Below are 26,823 nucleotides of genomic sequence, written 5' to 3'. Positions count from 1 at the left end.
TGTTATGAATGTCCTAGCATGTTTATTTTAAATGCTCAAAAATTATTCTTTTTGGGGGTGGAGAAAAAGGCCTAGTCAGTAAGGTACTCATGAGAACCTAAGTCTGGATCAGTGGTACCCAAGTGAAAAGCTGGACAGTTTCAGGTAGCTGCAATCCCAATTCTGGGAGTGCTGACAGGAGGACCCTGGGGCTTGCTGGTCAGCCAGTGAGCTCGAGTTCAAAGGCACTGTGCTTCAAAAAAAATATGAAACTGTTTGGTGTAGGGGTATATTCCTTTAGTTCCAGCACTCATTCAGGAGGCAGAGTTGACAGATACTTGATTACACTGTGGAAAGATATGCCACTGTGACTGGTTTATAAAAAGTTAAACAGCCAATAACTAAAACAGGGAGAATAGGCAGGACTTCTGGGCATAGAGAAGAACTGGGAAGGAATCTAGGCACACAGAGGAGATGCCAGAAACACAGAACAAGTCTGAGGTACAGAATGAAAGAAAAGTAAAAAGTCATGTGGTAGGTAGACTATAGATTAAAAAGTATGGGTTAATTTAAGATAAAAGAGCTAGTTAGAACAAGTCTAAGTTATGGGCTGAGCTTTCATAATTAGTAAATCTCTGGGTCATTATTTGGGAGCTGGCTGGCAGGTCAACAGAGAAAGACTTGTTACAGCCAAAGCAGATGGATCTCTGAGTTTGTGGCTATTCTCATTTAGATAGTGAGCTCCAGGATAGCCAGGGCTGCATAGTGGAACCCTTGTCTTGGAAAAAAAAAAAGTAGAAAGTGACACAGTAGGATTTCTGTCTCTGCACTGTGTACTTGACTGAGAAACAACCCTATATTAGTACACACATACACACACACACACACACACACACACACACACACACTTGACCTTTAGTATACATGAATATGTATAAGTCTAGAAGAACAGATGAAAAAGCAACTAGTTTCTGAGAAAGAGTAACACAGGGAGTTGGTACTTCTTGCATTCTATAATGTAATTCTGTAATGTCAACATTTCTTTAATAGCAGAAGAAAAATTAGTAGGTGTTAAAGACTACAGCCCTTTACTTGGGAACATAAAACATTTTCAACACATCCTTCTAATAACTAATTGAATTTACTATCTGCAGAGTAAATTTGCAACCCCCTAGTCAGCAAGGCTAATAGATCCTCCATACCTGTTCATTCTAAAACAAAATTGGTTTTCCTGTAGTTTTTTCTTGGACATAAGAAGTAAAACGTTTTAGAAATTTAGGATATTCTCGTTTTGCCACTGCTCTTAACACCGAGGCTGGCGCCCATCCTCCTGGGTTCACTAGAAATAAAGGGAAGTTAAAACTATTAAGACACAGTTCTCCACTTCCATGTGAAGCACCTATGTATTCCTTTGCTTTCAAGCACTCCTCATGTTGAAACAGCTAACATTTCTGGACCTGAAACTATTCATCACCCAATGCCCCTCATCAGATAGTAAGAAAGGCTATATATCTTTCTAAAATTGCCTTGATTCTTCCTAAACACCATGGAAACACTAACACAGCAACATTTAAAGTTTAACTAAATAGTAACAAATGTTTCTTTAAACACACAAGTGACAGAAAGGCTTGTACAACAGTGAGTTAAAATGAACTAATGACCCTGGCAGCTATCAAAGACTGGCAGAGAAGATTTAGAAAACTAAAAGTCTAATTAAGTAATTTTCCCACTCTTGTTTCTATTTCTAATTATAAATACATTCTACAAGGCAACTATATATAAAATGGCTCTTAAAACCAAAGATATATGAAACAGTGATCTATACACAAAATTTTAAAATTTATGCACCCAGTTATAACTTTAATAATTCTCATATACAAAAAAAAATTCTCATATACTATTTCTGGCGGGTGGTAGTGGCGCATGCCTTTAATCCCAGCACGCGAGAGGCAGACGCAGGCGGTTCTCTGTAAGTTTGAGGTCAGCCTGGTCTACAAGAGCTAGTGCCAGGACAGGTTGCAAAGCCAGAGAAACCCTGTCTCAAAACAAAAACAACAACAAAAATTCTCATATACTATATCTAAGGTAGAAATTCAGGCATGTGGACTTTCAATGTTTTCCACACAATTCTATATATTAACTTAACCAGCTTAAAGACTAGGAAATTGGATATATGTAGATGATGGGTCAAGAACCTGCACATTATCAATTAGAACAAACAATACATACCATTAGCTACATACGTAATCTTGCATAGAATGTTGTCTCTGCTTATCTCCTGGTTTCCCTCTGGCGGGCTTACTAAGGTTTGACAAATCATAGCAACATTGATTTTGGCACGAACACATCGATTGTTCAGCTGTCAAAACAGACACACAAACTAGCATCAGTTTGTAGAATATTCATTATTTTATAATCTCTGTTCCCCTATTACTACATTAGTTTAAACTGTTATGAAGTTTTTAGTAAAACTTCCTTAAAATAACGGATGCATACTTTTACTTTATGTGCACAGGGGTGATACCTGAGCACACTGCATGTGCAGCGCCCAGAGAATACAAGAGGATGTCAGGTCCCCTGATACAAGTTACAGATGGTTGTGGGCCACCATGTCAGTACTGAGTTGAACCTGGGTCCTTAAAAGAGCACTCGCCTCCGTTTGAAATCTTACAATCACCAATTAATATATGTCAAACTGATAGACACCAAGTTTTTCCCTCTTCCAAAGTACTAAATGGTACTGTATCAGGGAGAAACAACAGGTTTCCAGTAGTTAGTAATGGCTCAAGAGTTAACTTTAGGAAGTAAGCTATTGGGATTACCCAAGTAGCTACCTAACCAAACTCAGAAGGAAAGCTAAACAGCTCCAGTTGGGGTGCTGACAGCCTTGGCACTTATCAGAAAACAAAAGGGTTTTCCAAATGACCTAACAACAACAACAACAAAAATCTAAATCACATCAAGTATCTATGTGTGGGTGGGAGGGAAGTGTGTTTAAATTTGGCTGCTTTATGTATTTGGCTTTATTTTGTAGAGTTATATTCATTTCTATACTGTACTCACAGGAGCGCTGTCATGATCCACAGAGAAATTACAAACTATCCAAGTCTCAGGGTCATTTTCAGTAAAGGCTGGGATCTTTCGAATCGCAGAAAGATACAGCACGTCTCTCTGAGATGCAGGCCACACTCGCTGTGGAAGAATGAAAGGTGTTGTGACTGAATTACTTTTATTCAGCTGTCATGCAGAACTCTAAGTACCATGAAGTTGGAATTTATCAAACTTTAAGTGGGAAGCATCAGAATCCTCACAAAGATGCATCTCAACAGTCAACAGCTTTCCAGAGTTTTCAAAGTATTCTTTCTCCTTTTAAAATCACTGTAAATTCACCACTCTAACTATTTTTAGTGTACAATTTAGCACATCAAATGTAGTTAGTTCAGCCACAATATATGGAACTGTAATATACCTGAAATTATCACCATAGACAGAAACTTTGTATCCAGGAAACAACAATGGGACAATCCACTCTCCATAGTTTCTGTCAACGTTCTACTTAGAGAATCAAAGAATTACAAAGTAAAATTAAAAAACGTGTTCTTCATAACACTTCTGAATTAATTTTCAACCATTTCTATCAACTATTTCTACTTTAAAGTATAAGAAAAACTACCTGCTATGGAAATGACATACAGCTTATTAACTAGAACTATGTAGATGACAGAAAAAACAAACTATCCTGTTCAAGTTACTTTTTATGCTGAATATTTGGTATATGAAATTGAACTCTGCCCTTATTATATAATAATGTACCATTCTTAGCTATGAATGCAATAAATGGCCAACAACTCAATTTCAATACATCTGCAAAGTAAAACTTTATTTTTTTAAAGACCTGAAATTTCATTAAGTTTGGCAAATACAGATAAGACAACATATAAAGATTTACTGTTGTCTTTATATCTGCTCGAACTTCATTAGAATCAGGTGATCAGGGTTGTGAATGCAGATCAGCTGGTAAATGGTTGCCCATTATACACTGAGTCCTAGGGTTCAATCCCCAGCACAGAATAAACCATGTGCTTTTTCATGCTTGCACTTGAGAGGATAAGACATTTGAACTACACAGCGAGTCTGAGGCCAGTCTGAGATACACGAGACCCTCGCTCATAAAAACAAGGAACAACAACAAACATAAGCAGGACTAGTGAATCAGCTGGGCATAGCACCAAACCTGTAGTCTCAGTCACTCAAGACACTGAGGCAGGAAGACTGCTTGAATTTAAGGACTGCCTGAGCAACATGACGCTCTGTCTCAAAAACTAAGACAAACAAAAAGAAAGTAAGGAATATAAAGCTACAAGGACAACAACAAAAATGACTCCAATGTCATGAGATGGGCAGCCCTCTTTTATTTTTCATCAAAGAAGTTAAATTTAATGAAAAAAAGTTGTAGCCTATTATCTGACTTTGCCGAAAAGATAATTCGAAAACCTTATTCTAGGAAGAAGACAATAATTGCACCTTAATCTTTTTATTTAACATAATTCTTTATTGAATCTTCGGGAATTTCATATTTTGCACCCTAATTCCACACATCTCTCAGTTCCTTCATATCCTTCTCTCACCCCTGCAGCGCTCCTACCCCCAAAAACCAAACCATATTAAACCAAAACCCAGTGAACAAAAACAAGAGTGTATCTTAATTTTTGTTACACAATGGGGCATTTAAAGAACTTTTAGTTTTCAGTTTAAATATAACTTATCATACTTTCCATTTAGTATTTAGCAGGTGAAATACTTTCAGCACATTGCTTCCCAAGATCAATTATTTTCTAGTAGTAAATTTCTTCTGCCCTAAATTATTGGCCATTTATCTTCATTACATATTACAGGACAATTATCTGATACTTTGTTTACAAACTTTATATTTCATATTAGACTCCAAAACCTGTATGTTGATACGGAACACTTACTGTCACACATCTGTGGAGCAGGTGAAATAAAGCAAGCTCACAATAGATAGAAGACATCTCACATAAGGACATTGGGTTCAGGAAATTCATGTTAATTTTTCATATTCAACTCAAGAAACATTTTTACAAGACAGAAACTCCCTACTGATTAGGAAAATTAAGTACTCACTGAATTATTATATAATTTTACACAAACAGTATTGCTTTTAGTGGATTTCTCTATACTTTCCTCTTTTACTTTGCATAAAAGTATTTCGGGGCCAGTGAGCTGCCTCAGAGAATGAGGCACTTGCTACTGGGCCTGATGGCCTGAGTTTGATCTGTGGGGCCCACATGGTAGCAGAGAGTATCAACACTAGTGGGTTGTCCTCTGACCTTTACACATATGATGTGGCATGTACACATACATAACACACTAACACACACACACACACACACACACAAAGCAAAAAAAATTATTTGGCATTTCCCCAAAAAGAAAAAGCATAACAAACAAACAAACAAACAAAAGGCAAGAAAACTCAGCAACTTTAGATATATAGAAAAGCAGTGGTAGAACTAAAATCAAGGGAACCAGTTTAAATAATGTTTCCATGTGCTTTAATGGTATGACAATCTCTCAACTTTTCCTTGTCTCCAGATAATCTAGGTAGATAATTCTCATCTTTATATAGCTAATGCCATATTCCCTAACCTTCACTATTGTCATAGGGAATTATCACTTGTACATAATGGATAGACTTTTACTTACAGGGTGAGACACTAAACTAAAAACTATCTAAATGAAGCCCAGAAGGTTCTTTTCTAGATTTCGGATCTACATAGAGAGAAACTAACTACGGATCTTTATCCAGGGCTGCATCTAGACTATTCCTCAGATTCTTAACTCCATACATTTTTGTTCTAAATGTAATGATAACATTTTCAAATATAGACCTTCCTGAGGCTGTAATAAAGTCTTTGGGTCTCAAGCTGAATTTACTGACACATGGCTTTAATTCTATCACTTGTGGGGCAGAGATAGGTGGAGCTCTGTGAGTTCGAAGCCAGTCTGGTGTCTACATAGTTGGACAGTCAGGGCTACATGGAAAAACCCTGTCGCAAACAAACAAACAAATGAATTTCTTTGGATTTTTTTTTTTGGTAGGATTTAAATTGAAACTCCTGCAAAATTGTACTGTAGCAAATCTGTATGTTTGAATCTGAATTACTGGCATCTTTGGGGACATATGACAAGATCATTACCTTATGTGTTTGATAAATGATGATTGCATTATCAGCTAATGTTTCCACCACATGAAAGTTTTCTATAGTAGCTGAAATGAAAAGAAGCATATTAGCAGCTGAAAAAGAAGATGTATTTCATTTTCTAGAATGCAATTCACTCAAGAGGAGTGAATTATAAAGAACATTATGGTAAAACAAACAGGATCTTGAATTACCTAGGCTAAATTGAAATGGAAGGCAGCTAGTACTTGAAACTAGAGCTACGAGTTTACTTTTGTTCTCCAGAAGGTAGCTGTGAGGCTGATTACCAGGAAGTTTTCTGTAGTACAGTGTCTTCCATAGCACAACAAGCAGTTCTAATCACTACTGTACCTACCGCAGCTGAAATAGCCCCTAATGCTAGACTCTTCTATTTCACCTCACTTACTAGGTTAGTGTGCTCTAGTTTGGCATAGGTAGTTACATTTCTGAGGAACAAATGTCAAAATGCCAGTGATAAATACCTTATGATGTTCAGAAATAATTATATTTATGAATTGTGAGTCTAAGAACACATACATGAAAATAATTCTAAGCTGATTACAGTATGTTCGTCTGGTGATTTGTCACAGAAACAGGGCAATTTAGGAAAGAGTAGATGGGTGAGAAATCTCCCACAACAATCCTGACTTTTGTACTAACTTGTCCTGTCACTTTTGACAAATCCATTTCATGCACATGAATTTCACTTTATTTGTATGGAATTACCTACCTAACACGAGATACTTTTAGGGCACTGGATCCAGTGATATAATATCTTAAGTATTCTAAACAGTGAAAAGATCTACTTAAAAGTATTTTCAGGCACAGTTGTACATTCCTGTAATCATACAATTTGAAAGGCAAACAAAGGTGCTAATAATCCAAGGCTAGCCTGGCTATATAGTGAGACCCATCTTTAAAGTAAGATATGGATCTGTGGAGGTAACTCAGTGGTATATGAGCTGGGCATATGTGAGGATTTGGGTTTGATCCCACTACCACCACTTGCAAATGAAATTAAGGTATAATTAATTCTGTATTCAATTCTCTTAATATTCTTTACAATGAGTTGATAAACTATCAGATACAGACAATCAGGTTTTATTTGACATTAAGTTGAAAATGAAAATAATTATTTGGTATAATGTATTAATGACGATAGCTTACTTTCCCAGTCATTGCGAACATCAACATTCCAAAAGTAATTGCAGACCTCGTGTCCTGTAACACCTTTAACTGCATGGGTAGCTTTCAAAGGATCCAGAACAATCCCATTTTCTTCGACTTCTCTTCTGTATACCTAAGGAAAAAATATTTGAAAAAAAAAAACCCACAAAACTCAAACCCTTGGCTCTTGGGCATTCTAGGTCAGGTACCCTGCTGCTCTCATGCAATGCACACATCCTGCACTGTGTGCAAAGAAAAAAAAAAAAACCAAAAACTGTTTTGTCAAAATAAATTTTTTAAAAAGTTAGACTCTTGAAGTTTATCTTGAAAGTATGCTTTCAAGTTGAGCTGATTTTGCAAGGCCTGGTGGTACGTGCCTGTAATTCCAGGACACGAGAGGATAGAGCTTGAGGACTGCAAGCTTAAGGCTAGCGTGGCTGTCCTGGAATTCCATATGTCGATTAGACTAGCCTAGAACTCAGAGAGATCTACCTGTCTCTACCTCCTCAGTGCTGGGGTAAAGGTGTATGCCACCATGCCCAGTTCGAAGGTAAATTTCAACCATGAAAAATTCATATATATGAATTGCTACAGATTAAAAAATAATATAAATTAGCATTATGAATCAAACATTCTGGCAAATGGATAAAAACACAGTTTCATGGTTTTAAAACACTGAGGCTATGTATGCTAAGTGATAAGTATAATCCATTATTTAACAATTACACTTTAGAGAAATCTCTGATAAGTTCTTCCCAGAAATAAAGAAATGTGGTGAGAACGAGCTGCCATGTTTTGGAGTGCTCACACCTGACAGTCTCCTTTGTGCCATCTCTTCTTGACATGTTTATTTATGTATTTTATCAGGACTAGAAATTTCATCATTGCTCAAACTGGAAATTGGACTTTAAAAGTTTCTACATTCAAAGCTTACAAAACTATTAAACATATTCCTGATCCTCTCTAAAACATATCAGCTTGTCTTTTCTACCATTGCTTATATATTCTACTGAATGTCTTGATCATATTGTGCTTGATGCACAGGTCTCTTGTTTAGTTCTTTCAAATCTGTTTAACCTCTCTAAAATAATATGCTACATAAATTGGGAAACCTATTGTTACAGAAAATTAACTTTCTCACTGATAACCCCAATTTCACTCTCTCTAATTCTGTGGGTTAGAGGAATGTCTTTTGTTTACTCCTCATTAGAGGTAGAAGAACTTCACTTAGGTTATTAAACTCTCATGGTTTCTTTTTATTTCTTCAGTCTGCATCTCCAAAGAAGAACAGTGATTTATCTGAACAGTGAGTGTGTGGTGGAGACAATATGGACCAAAGAGCAGAATAACAAAGTAATATCTAGGAACAATATTTATCACATTTAAACCAAAGACTGAAAGAATTATTTAGGGGCTGGAGAGATGGCACTGGCTGCTCTTCCAGAGGACTGGGTCCAATTCCTAGCACCCAAACGACAGCTCACAACTGTCTGGAACTCTAGTTCCAGGTGATCAACATCCTCACGCATACATACATGAAGGTAAAAAAGAGAGACAGAGAAATATCTAAATAGGAAGCCATCAGCTAATTGAGGTCTGTTTTAATTAAAAAAAAAACTCACATTTTATTTTTACTTTCTCTGTTGTCTATGCAAAACAGGTATTATGCTCATATATTTATAGTATGATCACAAATCAATTAATAGAAATGAAGCCACTGTACTTTGATGTAATACCTTGTTTTAACATTTTACTAATTACTGATATCAGTAGTCTTCACTTAGGAACCCAAATAATTTGTGTGGGAATTACCTTCATTTCTCCTTCTTCTACAACCAGTTGCCAATTCGCATCACCACCTACATCCTGTAATGAGTACGTCATGTGGTTCTGTACCATCTCTTCAACCTTGAAGAGAAAAATAAAGTCATGAGAATTCACATGTAATATGTAAGTCACTATCTTTAAAACAGAACGGTATTGCTTAAATATTGCAGAAATAGCAGGCTTACAAAGCTGAAGTTAGTAAGTTGTACATGGAGACAATGAGTTTAGTCACATTCCACATATCCAGATTAATGAAATAGGCAGGGAAATTGAAATGCAGGAAGATGTCAAGTAACATGAACTTGGGTTATGCATTCTTTACTAAAAATATAGAGATGATGTCCTGAAGTACAGGTCATGGAACACTGAGGTGCACACACACACACACACACACACACACACACACACACACACTCACTCACACACTCACCATCCAGTCCCAGTGTCCTTATATTTAAGACTTTTAGAAAACTTGTTATGTGTTAAACTGGAAATGTTTATTGCCCCAGTTAAACTCTCCTGAACATAAACCAATATAAAATAAGCCTTTTCTTTTATTCTAATTTATTTGCTCTGATTTCTTTTATAAATAGTATTAATAATATTCATTTATGCTAGCATTTAAACGTAACCACTTTTAAATTTATTATTTCAAAATGTCTAACCCTTTGGCACTGAGGACTGAGCCCAGGGACTTGAACATCTATATTTGTCTAGTCCTACTAAATATGATTATTGGTATATAACCAAGATAAGCAAAGAAAACAGAATAAATAGTTCATATTCTCAGAATCCTAATCCACTTACTTAGACAACTTCATGAAAATGTCCTTTACAAAGTCAAACAGTTTGAGATACTTTAAACAAAGTAGAATGATAGATGATAATGCCAACACAATGATCTTATTAATAAATATATAAATGAAAGCAGAAAGTCAGAGAATATTTAACACACTCATATTTAAAAATTAGATGAATGTAACTTCTTATTTCCTATAAAGTCTATTGGGCTTGCCTGGCACACTGATCAGGAAGATGGTTTATACATTTTGAAATAAAGTTGTGAGACATAAATTCTTAAAATACCAACAACAGTTGGTATTAATTTAGTATAGAAAATTAATAATTTTATTAATTTTATAATTTAATATTTATTATTAATTTTCTATACTAAAGGATGTCATCAATATGTTATTGGGGTGTATACTTCTGTTACAACAAGCTTTCTGGATCTTAGAATATATTTTTAGTTACTAAAAATGGTGATATTTTAAGCATTTTCTAATTTAGCAATGACCCAAAAAGTTTGTGATAAAATAATATGTACTCCAAAATCTATTTTAATACCAAATACTAATAGCATTCATAATTCTTAAGTCAATGTGAGTGATCACAGATTTTAGAGTTGAGGAATTTATTAATTTGCCTAATAACATATTCTATAATTTTGTCCTTTTAGTTGTGACTCTTAGTGTTAAATAACTGAGTCATTTCTTTAGCCCTATATTCTGAAATTGTAAAAAGCTTTAATTAGAAAGAAACAAAGCAAACAAACAAAAAAGCAACTATAGGTGCTGAAAGCTGTGTGCCTCTTCCCTCTGAAATCTGCTTTGTGTGAGTCAGCGAGTCTAATGCCGAATCCCAAGTCACAAATACATAAAGGCATGTGAGTCCCACAAGTCTAGGGAGCTGTCACCTAGTATGGGAAAGAAACCTAACCCAGTAGTGTTGCCTTGATTCACCTGCCTGTTACACTAGAGGAACCTCTCACCATTTTGAGTTTCTTAAATCTTAGAAATGTTTAGATTTGAAAAATATTACTTCGGGCAAGAAACTGGGAGTTGTTAGAGATGAGAAAACCCTACTGCACAAGGCTTACATGTGAAGGAGGAATGTTAACCATTTTACTTTAGTAAAGATGGAGTTCAGTTTAAAATACTGTCAGTGTCATCCATAACTCTTTCTGTCATAACATATGCAAGTAGTTTTACTTTTCTATAGATTATTTCTGAAGCAGGTATTTCAAATTTTGCAAATATTTTTGATTTGCATTTTTCTAGAAAGAAAAGCCTATTTACCAAATACAATCTGACAGGAGAGAGCACCTTTTTCACAACGTACAGAAATCAAGCTGAATATTATCTTTCTAGGCAGATTTTAAAAATGATATTCCTATTAAAAATTTCAAAAGACTGTACATAAATTAAAGTTAACTGTTGTCTACAGACAGTTTAGTCTTGTTTTATTTTGCCAGGCAGTGGTGGTACACACCTTTAATCCCAGCACTTGGGAGGCAGTAGAGGCAGGCTAATCTCTGAATTTGAGGCCAACCTGGTCTACAGAGGAAGTTAAGGACAGCCAGAGCTACACACACACACACACACACACACACACACACACACACACACACACACACACACACACACACACAACCCTGTCTCAAAAAACCCAAAAGCAAAATGTCTTGTTTTATTTTGGCTAAAGTGGGCTTGAAAAATCCGACAAAGAAACAAGATAGATCTAGCATTGTTCTCCTAGGATTTCCAACTGAAGTACTATAGTTTTATAGTTATTATCACAGAATCTTCTTATCACTGTATCTTTCTTGAGATAATAACATTAGAGTTAAGGTAAGTGTTACAGGTAAAATTTCATTAAAATACATTCTATACTCACAGCAATGAAATATAAAGAAGTCAATATCACTACAGAAGCAGTGACTTGTGCACCTGAGACCACTGACACTTCAGGTCTAACTTTGTAATCTATCCAGTTTACCATACATATATTTATTGTCAAAAGGATATGGCGAGCTAGGGACAATTAAGTTTGATAGCAAGTCAAAGCCATTTTTTCAGGATCAAACTTTGATATTCCAGGATATTGCTAGTAGTAATAAATACTATCATACCCCAACAGATAGTTATTTTATTGGACTAAAACGTTTATTTATGTTTTCTGTGTTAACTTTGGAAGCCAGAGGACAACTCGTAGGAGTCCGTTTCTCCTCCCACCATGTGGGCTGGCAACTCTGGTTACCAAGCTCACTAGCTTTCACCATCTCGCTGGCTCCCAAGTGTTAACTAGGTAAGTATAACTTCAGGAGTCATGTCCTTGAATCTTTTTACCTAAAGTGAGAAATGAATCTACCCACCTAGCATCCTACCAATGAACTATGAAAAAGTACAAATAGAATACAAGTAAAATACAAAGGGGCATTACTCCAATTACAATTTTTTTCTTTCTACCCCACATCCAAATCAAACAATATAAGGTACATTAGGATACTACTAAATTTGGGGTTTTATGAAACAGGACAGAATTTTAAAGACAAAAATTGTCCTTTGATGGTAACACACGAAAATCCAGAAGGGCTCAAACATGGTTCTGACCTTTTTCCTACTCATGTTAGAAGAAAACAATTATGCTTGCTGTTGTATAGTCAGAGTTATAGAGAACTGGTTCAAAAGAATGTTAATAAAGTAACAGACCACTGCTACCCAAAGAAAATGACCAATGACCTGAATAATTGATTCACTGAAGAAATACAAATGGCTAGAAGTAAAAAAAATAGTATGTATAGCCTGTAGGACTGGCAAAATGACATGAAGTATTTAGTGTCAGTATAGATAAATTGGCCCAAGTCTCCTGGTTAAAAATTTTTCAGTAAGAATAAATAGAACTTAAGACACTTGCATGGCCTTTGTCCCAACAATTTTACTTCTAGGAATACACATGAAGCAGACATATGCATAAGTATTAAAAGACTTATATAAGGAAACTAATTCAACGATGCTCACTACAATAATTATAATGAAAAAACTCTCTCTCTCTTTGTGTGTATGTGTATATGTGTATGTAAACCGATATTTATTAGTAGGGAGTGAAGTTACTGAGTATACCTTTAAATATAAAACTATATGGAATAGTTTATAGGAATTATCTACTTTGGTAGCAAAAAGATAATTATTAAAGTGTGTATTTATTAACACATGCCTGCTTGTGTGTTTATGTGTGTGTGTGTTTACATATGTATATGTTTATACTTAAAATCAACTTTTATAGAGTTAGCAGATATACAGGGATATTAACCTACAGTATCCACAGGTAACTTGAAGAAAATATAGCCTATTCAATGAATTTAGTATCATAACAGTGATGAGATGACCTTTAGCTAAAGTTTCTTCTTTTGCTGATCATCACTGAGGCATTTAAAATTAGAACAAAAGTGAGACTGTTAAAATTCACTTTTATGATATAGCATATCCTATAATCCATGTCCATGAAGGTTGTTGAACCTGGAAAAATACAGCCATTAAATGACGAATAAAAAAACAGGCTAATTCTATATATTTTAATTCAGTTGAAAAACTCTGAGTACTACCTTCCTTAAGACAGAATTCTGAGCTACTCCTAGTAGAGGACACAAAAGAAAAGGCCCATGCAAAGCTGACAAGGGAGAATTATTTAGACGATAAGAAAAGCCTTTTTAATGTCTGTGACTATTTAAAATTCAAAACCAAAACAAGTGGCCCTATCAATAGATTGCTAAGAACTGGGCAAGCAGGCGGAAATACAGCAAAAAGAACTAAGGTCCACTCTATATATTCATACAGTACCTGGGAGCTGAATCTGTGAACATCGTCAGAGGCACTGACTAGATCAATGGAAGACATGGAGGAAGAGCGACTATAGGGCTACCAGAGACAGACAAAGAAAAAACCAAGTAATCAGAACAAAGGCACAACAGAGCATTCAGTACCAACTTGCAAACACAAGATAAAGAAAGAGAAAACAAAGCACTATATATAACAGGCACAGTAGCAAGAACTGACTTCATGCACCTATTATATATTCGGCTACAAACTCATTCGAGAAAAATGAAATATTTCCAAAAATACAAAGTACTTAACCTCAAGGAAGAAATTTTACTGCTACACTGTAGTAACTATTTCCCATTCTCTGTTCCCTATCCTCACCCCTCCATTTCACCTTAAAGAAAAAGCAAAGAATTTATGTTCAGAACACGATTTATAAGTTGTTTTGGAGAATGTATAGGGAATATAACAATACGAAAACACCCCTTACTATTTAATTAATGAAGAGACGAGAAAACTTATACTATAGGATAGTACCATGACCTGTGAGGAATACAGACATTCTTTCAGTGAACTGCCATTCACTTACCTTTTGTACAAATCTATGAGTCCCAACAGTAGAAAAGGCATCTCCAGACGGCAAAGACGTAGGCCAGTGTAACCTGGCTTTCTCGCTCTGTGACTAAGAAAAACATATGTTAATATGAGATGATTCTGAGGTATATTTTGCAGCCTACAAATGGCTTCTATAATCTGAAACTAACATTTTATTAGTAAACATGTTAGCAATAATTAATGTAAGAGGAAGCTACTCTACAGAGTTCTGCTCAATCCTGACACTTACTTCAGAGATCCGACATCGGTCTCTTCCTACTCTACAGATACTACATTAGATCAGAGAAAAGCTCTTTTATATTGCTCCCAGCCAAAATTCTCTCACCCACTACTTGTACATTATCAAGTCTCATGAGTCAAGGTTAGTATTACAGCCAGATTTACTTTTTTATTTTTTGTCTTTTGAGACAGGGTTTCTCTGTAGCTTTGGAGCCTGTCCTGGAACTAGTTCTTGTAGACCAGGCTGGCCTCGAACTCACAGAGATCTGCCTGCCTCCCAAGTGCTGGGATTAAAGGCGTGTGCCACGACTGCCTGGTTACTGCCAAGTTTCTTTTATCTGAGGTATGGTCAAACCATTTCGATTATTCTATTGCATCCAGGACAAGCAGGTATGGCCCACAGATTGTCATCAGAACCAACATCATGTTTGCTTCCCTTCTGGGTTCATTTTTTTTTTAATTTATTAGATTTTTAAAAACTACCAATCCAAGTTCCCACTCTCTCCTCTTCTCCTATTCCCTCCACATAACCTCCCATTCCTCCCACTTCCAATCCTCAGAGAGGGTAAGGCACATTGCTTTGTGGAAAGTCCAAGGCCCTCCCTACTATATCTAGGCTGAGCGAGGTATACATTCAAAGAGAATAGGTTCCCAAATAGCCAGTACATGCAGTAGGGATAAATCCTGGTGCCACTGCCAGTGGCCCTGCAGTCTGCCCCAGCCATGCAATTGTCAACCACATTTAGAGGGACTAGCTTAACCCTTCTGGCTTCTTAAAATCATTTCATGTATGTGGTTTTTTTTTTAATCTCCTTTCTATGTAGCAGTTTGCTTCATCTCACTATCTAACTCCTATTAACCTGACACTTGGCTTCCTACCTCTTCTTCAGTTTATCTGATTTCTTTTCACACATTCAAATAAATATTTATTAAAAGTAATGTGCTGGTGTGTTTGCACTCATCTCTTAACTACACAGAAGACAGATGGTAATTTGTATTCAGTGCTGTCTTGTTTACCAATTTATTTAATGTATCTTCTACTTTGTTTGCAAATAATTTAAACTACAAAATGTGTGATGAGGGTGTCACTTGTAGAGAATCTCTGTAGTGGCTGCTGTTGAACTGCTGAAGATCACACACTGAGAACAGAGAGGTAAATGATTTAAATCTGTAGACTGATCTTCTGGACCACCGATGCTCACTACTTTATAGTATTTTCACGTCATTTCTATCTTTGCAACATTGACAGAGATACAAACTGAAGACTGATTACAATGAGTTCACTATTATTCCCAAATACACATTCTAGAAAACAACAACAACAACAAAATGATGCTACTTCAGGTTGTACTTTAAGCTTCTAAGAACAACCTTAGGCTTCCAAAATCACACATTAATTGGGAATTGGAATTTTAACTGAATGCAGTGCAGCATCTTTTGAGAAAAAAAGAAGCTTTACAGATTACTATAAAACGAACTTTTAAAACACTGACTTAAGAATATAAAGAAAATAAATATGAGAAGCAGATAAGTCATGAAGGAGTTACTCCTGGCTACTTAGCCTAGCGAACTGATATAATAGATAGATCTGTGGTGTAAAAATAATACACAAATGATACTCCACATCTAGGTTAGTTACACTTGACTCGGGAGGCAATTTCTACACTATAAACAGGACAGCTTAAAGGTAGCGAATCAAAGAGAAATGAGAAAGTAAAATTCACCCTTTAGTACCATCTGGTGGTAAAATACAGTAAATGAATTGTAATAGAATTGACACCAGGAATCAAAATAATCTTGAAAACGGAATTTAAATATTTAAAAAATTCTTTCAGTCAATTTCCATAAAAGGAGCGAGGTATAAATGCTATAACTTTAGTGATGACTGCAAAGCAAAGTAAAAGTGAGGAAGAACTGAAGGTGAAGGCTGAAGGCAATAAATGAGCTAATAATAAAAGCTGGGTGGTACTAACACTAAAAACAAAATCTCTTAAACCTGTGAATATAGATGGTACTTGAGAAGACATTTAGAGAGACCCTTCTGATATCAGAATGGTTAAGGCTGAATTCTTTAAGAGTAACAGAAGAATAGGCAAAACATTTCCATTTAAGTTCACATTAACTATGTACACTTCTTTTGAAGAATTATTGGCTTTTTTGTTTGGAAATTAAAATATAAAGGAACCGACTCACAAAGATTCTTTAATACTTATGATAGCTAATATTTCAGTTACATTCAGTTTTCCAATTCTATAAATACATATCAAGGAACACCTGTGGTGTTAAAAGGAATGTGAGAAGATATACCTGTTCCTCTATTTTATCTTGTCTGTCAAGAGCAGCTTCAACAGCATCAAAGAACTCCTCCTCATTAATCAGACTGTTTGGACCCTCCTAGATAACAGACAGGAAATAAACAGCAACTATTTCATTTATTTACAGAAACAGAAACATTGACAACTTTGATATTACCTCCGAGAGGATAAAGTTCAAAATTGACCTAATCCACATTTATTGAACAAAAAACTTTTTTATACTAGGAAGCATACTAGTATAGTATTAACCACAGTGGTAACATATACTCTAATAAATCATAAGTAATACAATTAAATACCTCATCCACTATATTTTTTGATTTGTGAAACAGGGTCTTACTTTGTACTCTACATTGTCCTAAACTCACTCTGATGCCGTCACTGGCATCCACTTGGCAGCAATCCTCCTTTCTCAGCTTCCTAAGAACTGGAATTACAGATTTAAGTCATTATATCAGGTTCATTTACTGTAAACTGGCTAATACTGTTTCAAGGTTTAAGGTCTATAACAGGGATTACTGAAGTACCTGAATCCTGCTTTCTACTTTTCTATGGTCCTGTAAGCTTAAGAATTTCAATATTGTAAGGGGGAAAACAAAACAAAACAAAACAAAAGCCAAAAAAAACCCCCAAAAAACAGTAGCAACGTTTTATAGCAACCAAATTACTTGAAACTGAACTTTTATTGCCTATAAAGTTATATTTGGCCATACTCATGCTCATAGTTAAATAAATTATAACAAGATAATTAAAATTGTAGAAACAGGGCAGGGAAAATAACTAATGTATAAAGCATACACGAGAACTTGGGTTCAGATCCTCAGCACCCATGTAGAAGTTAGGATCAAAGGCATATGCCTGCAACCCCAGCATAAGGCGAGAGACAGGTAGATCCCAGGTCTTGCTGGCGAGCCAACTTGGCCAAAATAGTGAGCTCTGGGTTCAATGAGGAACTCTGTCTACAAAATAAGGTAGAGATTGACAGAGGACATCTGATGGCAACCGCTAGTTACCACACCTGCACACACACAACTGACAGGGAAAAATAGCTTAAAACTTCAAAAGGAATGAAATATAAAGATAGATAATAGTTTACTTGGGAACTTTATCTTTTCTTATTTTTGTTTGCTTTTATAATGCAGAGACTTGAACATGGGATCTGGTTTATGCTTGGTGACAGCTCTACCAATGAATTATATTATATTCCTTTGCTGAGAACTGTTCAGTTTAGAATTAAAATTCACAGGGATTTAAAAAGATTGGACTAAACTTACACATTTTAAAAAGAATTATGTGAGACAGAGTCTCATGCAGCCCAGCTTGGCCTTAAACTTCTGATCATCCTGCTACTCATCCTGCTACTAACTCTCAGGTACTCGGATTTCATGTCATCAAGCTGGTTCATTATTTTCCACTAAGGAAAAAAGAGGGAAGGTGTACTTTAAACAAGATGGAATAAAAATATTCAACAGATGGGTTTGGAGGATGGTTCAGTGTTTAGAGCACTTGCTGTTCTTACAAAGGACCCAGGTTCAGTTCCCAGCATCCACATTGCGGCTCATAACCAAATGAAACTCCAGTTTCAGGGAATCTGATGTCCTCTTAAGAACTCATGGCACCAGGCATGTATGTTGAGAACATGCATATATGCAATCAAAATGGTCCTGCACATAAAAAATACAATGAAATAAATCTTTAAATAATAAAAAAAGACTTCAACAAATGATACTGGAATGTAGATTCCCATGTCCCATCATAATTTAAAAAAAATCAGATGTACTGGGTATGGTGGTTCACAGCTTAATCCTAGAAGCAGAGAATCTCTGTAACTGAAGAAGCAGAGGCAGGGGACTCGGAGTTCAAAACTAGCCTGGGCTACAACAGGCAACTGTCTCAAAACAACCTTCCAAAAAAAAATATAAATTATCCAGGATGCATTAAATATATTTAGAAGAAACTATTAAGTATAAATAATTATTTGCTAAGTCTAGAAGAAGAAAGATTCATTATAAGGAAGCTTAAAATTTCATATGATAAATCAATAAGGATTTTTAAACAGACTCTACTCTAGTTTTGTAGCTCATGGTGGCACAAGCCACGACGTCTGACTCAACAAGCTATGTCTAAAGCTTTGGAGATGGCAAAAAGAATTATTTTTAGAAAAAGCTTGGCACTTATATACATCATTAAGTTAACCCTGAGAAACAAATTACATGTATAGAACACTGAAAGGTTATAAAAGTACTAAAGGTCACTTCTGTGACAGATGTGGCCCCACCAATCTAAGTCCATACTTCATAATCTGGTCCTCCAAAACGGGGTTTCTTCTTAAGTTCTGCCATTGCGTTCTTGTATGCTTCTTCTAATCGTCTCCTCTTCTCTGAATCCTAAGTAGGTAGGAGAGGGAGAGAAAGTGACTGATTTAGTGAGCATTTTAAATGTCATAAAAAGACTTGGAGGTGACTTTCTGTGTAACTGACCAAAAAAAATAACTACTTCTGTGAAAAACACAATTGTTCCTCTGCCTAGGAACACTTTCTGGTGGGATACACACTACACAGAGGCTACTATCTGAAACAATGTTAAGATCACCTCTATGCACATTAAGTACTGAGATGGTTAAGAAATGTTAAAATGTTCAAACTTAAAACAAGATAAATAAGCACCAGAGAAATGGAGGCTGCAAATTCTTGTACTCCTCCCCACCACAACACCATTATTTATTGTTGTGAAGGGAAAAAAACCAAGTATTGAATGTCAGAAATAAAAGAACTCAATTTTCAATAAGCGATTATCAGTCAATACTAAATTTTAAAAATGATTTCTTATTCTTATTGCTGGTTAAAACTGTACTTTAGGGATGAAAAAGACTGATGACTTATTTTAACTCTTCCATTTTATAGATAGAGCCAAGAGTGTTAAAGATTCAAGTTAAAAACTTAAAGGCTGGCCCAAACAGAACCTTCCTGTCACAACATGGGTCACTGGATCAAATCTGATGTAATACTGAAGCCTAGTCAACACATACCCTTCACTGTATCACTTCAAGTATTTTCAAGTTTAGACAGTTGGGCTAATTTAATGGGTAAATTAGCCATGCACATGTGCGTACACGCACACATGCACACACACAAAGCTAGTTACTTATAAGTATCATATCTAAATTGAAGCTAGTATGCCTTATCGTCAATAAACACAATTTTTTCTTAGTAATATTAACTAAATTTATTTAACCTTGAAATTTTAGTCTTCCTGAGTATGACTAGCTAGCAATTAAGTACATTTCTAAAGAAGAAACTGTTATTACAGATGACCATAAAATGATCACGTCTAAATAATATTTTGGTTAAAGAATACTTGAGTGAGCATTTTAAGTTAAAAAAATATGAAACAATTCTATTATATAGCTGTTATTATCATCACGTATCTAATGTGTGCTATAGAGTATAAGTTTCTTTAGGGAGTGTTTCCTGTTTATTATTTCTCTATTCCTAGCTTACAGAAGACATGAGAACAATTTGGAACGAAACACCAACAATGAAATCACATTGATACTGTGCCCTCTTTCTTGATTTTATGAATTATCTAAAAGATATTTAGTGATAAACAACTTCCTGTGAATTAACTAACTTCATCACTTTTATTGTGCCTAATTTATAAATTAAACTTTATCACAGGCATGAGTCTGTAGGAAAAAAAATAGTGCATAAAGAGTTTGATACTATTTGTGATTTTACATCCACTGGGAGTTTGGGAACATGTGTATCAGTAAAGGTTTGCATACTGCTAGTTACTATGGCTCCCTCTCCCTGGTGCTTGAGAACTCTGAACAGCTCTCTTTTCTAAAGCCGAGAACTGTTTTAAATACACAGTGCTGTTTCTATCCTGCATCATAGTAGCTTACAACAACTGTTGCTGCTTTTCTTAGTTTCTTGCTCAAATTGAAAGACCTTCACACACTGTAAACAGTAACAGTTTCTAATGAAAGGGACTCTAACTGATGGTTAGCCTGGGATCCAGAGCAAATATACCCAGAGCAAGAAAATCTGCTTTAGCTTTGTTTCTTAGCACCTTTGGACAAGTCTTTGAGTCAGTTCCTTCTGAAAAATGAGGGTGTTGAGCCAGAACTAGATTTTCTAAGGTGTGTTTTAATTTTAGCATTTGGCTATTTTACAAATGTTGTATTTTAAACAGAAGTTTCCCACAAAGAAAATTCAGTGAGCCATAGTTCACATTAAAAGCTAGAAATTCATGTTACAGCATTATTATCAATGTTGCTGATTAAATAAAGGTGGGAAATGGAGCACTGGGCAAATATTTGAACAATATAATGTATGCTAAGTGATATCAGTGACCAGGGAAAACATAATGGCTATGAATGTAACAAGTAAATATTTAACTTTATAAATCAGTGCTCAAGTTAGTTCATTATAACTTAAATACAGACTCAAACTATACACTAAAAGAGAGTAATGCAAAATGCACATCTATACCAAATCATCATAAATAATATTTAAAAAATTTTTATCTTAAATATTATCAAGAGAACATGTATAATAACTGAGTAAATCATTGGTAAATAATGAGTTGAGGATTCTGATCAAGTGGCAAAATAAAAGCTCCGATAGCTCTATCCAGCTAGAGGTCCTTCCCCTCAGAAATTCAATGAACACAGAGTTTAAAATATTATTTTTAAAATGAAGAAAAATTATAGTCTTACCTTATCATGTCTTTTTTGCCAGCTCTCTTCCCGTTTTACCATTAATTCAATACAATGAGAAAGTGTGGCAAGGATTCCAGCAGTAGTTGCTTTAAAAGTTATTGCTTCCCCTTTAAAGTCTATACCATTAATTCCTTTTGGGGTTATATGTGGAAATACTGAAAAAGAAAGTTATTCACTGAAAATCATTCAAATGAAATGATTTCACCACATTTAAGATTAGCAGGTATTTATAAAACTAGCAAATCAGATCAAGGTTTGGACTGTACCTTTCCTCCTGCAGACCATCATTAAAAACCCTACCGTGCTGGGAGCAGAGCTCCGAAGCATTTCCTAGATTCTATTTCCTGGACTCATTCGCTGTATGTACTCAGTGAGTCCAGTAGGAGGAGGAGTGATACTCACAATGACATTCTGACATGTTTAAGCTTAGGGAGACTTTATGTGGAGATACCTTACACTGGGGGCTAGGAATGGAATGTAGCTCCATGAACAAAGCTCTGGGTTTGAGGACCCAACTCTGGGCGTGGGGGTGGCGGATGGGGGTGGGGAGGGGGGAGTGGGTGGAGGAAAGAACAAAAGATGTGAATACATTTCAACAAAGAAGAGATTGCAAGTAAGCATATTAGAAGATGCTTAGTTCCCAGAGAAATGTAAATTAAAACTACAAGAAGTAGCTTGCATATTTTTAAAAGTTTAATTTTGAGATTCTGTACAAAGGCATTTAACCTTAAGAAAAATGAAATATATGCCCATAAAGGCCTTTGTATGAATTGTCACAATAGATTTATAGTATCCCCAAAAATGAACAACCCAATTCAAAACAAACAATCCATTCATAAATGGATAAGCAAATAGTAGTGTATCCATACAATGGAACATCACTCAGCAGTAAGAAGAAATCAACACACATGTATCAACTTAGAAATCTTAAATTACATAAACCAAGCAAGAAAGTCTAAGAGTTCACTTAAATACTGGAAAATACAATCACATTCATTTATTTTGGCCCTGCTGGATGTCACCTGGGACTCTGTGTATGCTAGGCAAGTTCTCTGCCACTGAGCTTTACCTCTAGCCATATTTAGTTCTTTAAAACATGGTTTTATTGAGATAAACTTCCCACAAAATTCACTCATAAAATTCAGTTGTTTTCAGAATATTCAGTATAAATCATCATCAGCAAAATAAAATTCTCCTACAACTATCAAGTCTACTAGAAATCACTCCCCACTTTTCCTAAATCCTTAGATATGAGCAATTGTTGGTCTATTTTCTGCCTCCAAAATATCACTTGGATTTTCATATAACAAGCATAAAAGCAGTATTGTGACAAAGTTTTATTTAACACATTTTCAAGATTTATCCATGTGCTAGGCATGGTGGCTCATGCCTATAATTCTAGCACTCAAGGGCTAAAATGGTAGTGTTACTAAGTTCAAGGCCAGTTTGGGCTACAAAGCTAAATGCTGCATTTCTCAAACAAACAAAAATAAGATTCATGCTGGGTGTGGAGGCACCCCCCCCCCCCACACCTTTACTCCCAGTACTCAGGAGGCAGAGGAAGGTGTATCACTCTGAGTTTGGTTCAGTCTGTTCTACATAGTGAATTCCAAGTCAGTCTCTACGGCGTTTCAAGGTCCCTGTCACTACCAAAAGGTATGCAGTCGGCTTTTCATCAATAACCATTTAAGTGTTTCAAGGCAGGACCTCTTAAAAGAACTGCAAGGTTTTGCGGCTAAAGCTGAGTCAGAAAGCCTCTCTTAAATGAGAGTGCTTGCCTCTAGTAAGCAGAGCCCACTTGAGAAAGTGCTGCTATCAAGAAGCTGTACTTAACATTGTTATTTTGTGTCTTCCCAAGCTCTTTCAGGTTTTATGTGCATGCAGTTGTCCCATGTTGGGCACCATTATGTTGACTGAGGTTTCTGTCCTGCCCGGTTCCCACAGTCCTTAAGTCCCAAAGAAATCACACAGAGGTCTATATTAATTATAAACTGATTGGCCTAGTATCTAGTATCTCAGGCTTCGTATGAACCCTTATAACTTATTTCAGCCCATAATTCTGGTCTGTGTTAGCTTGGTACCTTTTTTGGTGAGGCAGTCACATCTTGCATCCTCTGTATCTGGGTCACTGACTGCAGACTGAAACTTCCCTCTTTCCAGAATTCTTGCTGACCCACCTCTACTTCCTGCCTGGTCAACCTATACTTCCTGCCTGGCTACTGGCCAATTAGCGGTTTATTAAAAATAATACAAGTGACAGGATAAAAGACTATTGTCCCACATCAAGTTAAGGCTTTAGTAAGATAAGGCTATACAGTAAGACCCAGTCTCAAAAATAATAGAGCAGGAAAGATGGTTTGGCAGTTAAGAGAACTTCCTGTTCTTTTAGAGGCTGAGTTCATTCAGTTCTTAGTATTCATAATTGCCTATTTAGATCCATGGGATTCAATGCCCACTTCTGGCCTTTTAGGGGAGTCTGTCATGTATATGCACACATATGCATGCATACAATTTTCAAATTGTTTATAGCATGTACAAATATAACTGCTACTTTATACATTGGTCTTATACCTTGCAAACTTGCTCATACATTTATAGTTCTAATAGTTCTTAATAGACTTGTTAGAATTTCTTTAAAAGCTTTTCTTTTTGTTATGTGGGGCTTAACTCCAGGGCCTTGTGCATCCTAGACAAGCTCTGCCCCTGAGTTATACTCCTAAGCCCTAAAATTTTCTTTGTATAGATCATACTAAAAATTCTTTGTTTGTAGATGTAGTAGCATCTGCAAACAGACTAAAGTTTGGATGATTTTTGTTTTCTTACTGAAGACATTAATTAGAATTCCCTGCTTTGTCCGAGTTTATCTAGTTTGTCTGTGCTTATCACTGTCTTTTAGGTAGGAGTCTTTCTACAAATGTATCCAGACCTGATCTATATCTATATATGTACAGAGAGACAGTAAAGAAGCGAGCACGCCTTGCAACTAGTGGGGTTGAAGGGTGATCTGGAGTCAGCTTCCTGATGGTGGCATCTACACAGCTCTCCTTACAGGTGTTTTTCTCTAATGGCTAGTCAGTTTTCTAAGAGCTGTCTTCCGATTTTATGTCAGGAAGCTACATCTGTTAGATGGTGTTTTGGGAACAGGGTATAAGAAAGGGGCAAGGGTTGTATCTTTCAGTATTTAAACTTAGCAAGCAAATAGTTTGGTACATAGTCAGAGCTCAATAGTCACCACATATAATTCTAGTCATTTGTTTGTATGTGTGTATATATGTTTGTGTGTATAATGTATGTAGTACACATTTGTGATATGCATGTTGACTGTTTCACTCAGTGGCTTTTTACCTTATTTTTTTGAGGCAAGGTCACCCATTGAACCTAGAGCTCACTGATGTGGTTGAACCACATTAAGTAACCAACATGCCACAGAGAAGCTTCTCTGTCTGCCTTCTCAGTGCTGGAATTATGGGCGTAGACTGCTGTGCCTTGCTCTTTTTGATTGATGCTAAGGAGCAAACAAATACTCATGCTTATGCAGCAAGGACTTTACTGAGGTAGCCTTGCTGGAAAGTTTTAAGACATAAGCTAAAGTTATCTGAAAGGCAGGACTCTCAATTCAGAAATAACACCTCCAGAGGCAGACTGTAAGGTCTGATCTGTAAGGTGATCAATAGGGCTCAGTTCATTGTGGGTGCCATTCATGGGCTGGTGGTGGTCCTGGGTTCTATAGCAAAGTGGGTCGGGTACTGGAGAGATGGCTCAACGGTTAAGAACACTGATTGCTCATCTAGAGGGCCCCGATTCAATTCCCAGCACCCACATGGCAGTTCACAACTGTCTGTAACTACAGTTCCAAAAGTTTTGACACCCTCGCCCAGACATACATGAAGGTAAAAACACCAATGCATTAAAGAGAGAAAGAGAGAGGGGGAGAGGGAGGGAGGAAGGGAGGGAGGGAGAAAAGGAGGAAGGAAGGAAGGAAGGAAGGAAGGAAGGAAGGAAGGAAGGAAGGAAGGAAGGAAGGAAGCAGGTTGAGTAAGCTATGTAGAGAAGCCAGAAAGCAGCACCCCTCCTTAGCTTTTGCATCAGCTCCTGGCACTGGGTTCCTGCCCTGTTTGAGTTCCTTTCCTGACTTCCTTCCATGATGAACAATGGAGGTGCTAAGCTACATAAGCCTTTTCCTTCCCAACTTGTGTTTTGATCTTGGTGTCACACAGCAGCAATAGAAACCTTAACCAAGACAGGAATCGTCTTGCCAGCTTCATTAATTACTTTCTTGATAGCACAATACAATTATCTTTGGCTGTATTCCTTAATACAGTATTCCCAAACCTAGGAATTTCCACTTCTATCTAAAGAAAACCTATTTTCTTTTGGGAAAGCATGAGGCATAGTTGAGTATATGTAGGATGAATGATTAAGCTGATAGTTTAAAAACTTTTAATGATTTTTCAATATTCAAATAAGGTTCCTTTTCGATTACAGCATATTAGTCATTGTGACATTAAAATATAACCCAAAGAAACTTTCTAAACAGTCCTTCAGTATTATAGAGACACTGGATCACTTGACAGGCTTCAAGATTACAGTTTTAAATTACAAGGACAACTTTTTGTATTAAGTTGTAATATTAAGCTGAACCTTTACAGAAGGAGGGGGCAGTATGTTGCAAGGAAGGAATGACAAGAAAATAAGAATTGAGAAAGAAAGAAGGGAGATGGGGTGATGTGGAATTCCCCTCTGTATACTGTGAATACCATTGGTGAATAAAGAAACTGCTCTGAGCCTATAGCAGAGCAGGGCAGAACAGAGGTAGGTGGGGAAAACTAAACTGAATCCTGGAAGGAAAAAGGTGGCAGAATAGGAAGAAGCCATGGAGCTGCGCTAGAGACAGACATGCTGAAACTTTGCTGGTAAGTCACTGCCACTTGGTGATACACACATTAATGGAGATGGGTAAAATTAATATGTAAGAGTTAGCCAATAAGAAGCTAGAGCTAACGGGCCAAGCAGTGATTTATATAATATAGTTTCTGTGTGATTATTTCAGGAGTCTGGGTGGCCAGGACAAATAAGCAGTCTCCTTCCTACTACAATGGGGAGAGAAGCAATAAACTTTAGCATCAATAATGGGAGATTCTAGTATGATCTATGAA

At 36.2% G+C, this 26,823-nt stretch overlaps 1 protein-coding gene across 2 annotated transcripts in view; it reads right to left on the bottom strand.

Moving 5' to 3' along the window:
* Window positions 1-26,823, bottom strand: part of Cert1 (ceramide transporter 1) — a 110,188-nt gene that overhangs the window by 5,198 nt on the left and 78,167 nt on the right. Inside the window, exons 7-17 of one of the 2 annotated variants that reach the window (XM_048441496.3) lie at window positions 21,665-21,822; window positions 19,239-19,331; window positions 16,937-17,023; window positions 14,385-14,477; window positions 13,817-13,894; window positions 9,183-9,278; window positions 7,371-7,503; window positions 6,201-6,271; window positions 3,043-3,171; window positions 2,209-2,338; window positions 1,182-1,318 (exon numbers count right to left, since the gene is read on the bottom strand). In XM_048441496.3, coding sequence (XP_048297453.1) covers window positions 1,191-1,318; window positions 2,209-2,338; window positions 3,043-3,171; window positions 6,201-6,271; window positions 7,371-7,503; window positions 9,183-9,278; window positions 13,817-13,894; window positions 14,385-14,477; window positions 16,937-17,023; window positions 19,239-19,331; window positions 21,665-21,822 — 1,196 coding nt within the window. In that variant the 3' untranslated portion in view covers window positions 1,182-1,190. The remainder of the gene's footprint in view (window positions 1-1,181; window positions 1,319-2,208; window positions 2,339-3,042; window positions 3,172-6,200; window positions 6,272-7,370; window positions 7,504-9,182; window positions 9,279-13,816; window positions 13,895-14,384; window positions 14,478-16,936; window positions 17,024-19,238; window positions 19,332-21,664; window positions 21,823-26,823) is intronic. The other variant, XM_048441497.3, reaches the window with a different exon arrangement.

Source organism: Myodes glareolus, chromosome 15 (assembly GCF_982192425.1).
Source record: "Myodes glareolus chromosome 15, mMyoGla1.1, whole genome shotgun sequence".
NCBI classification, from domain to species: Eukaryota; Metazoa; Chordata; class Mammalia; order Rodentia; family Cricetidae; genus Myodes; species Myodes glareolus.
Note: the sequence above shows the minus strand (reverse complement) of the source record. Positions and strands in the feature narration are given on the sequence as shown.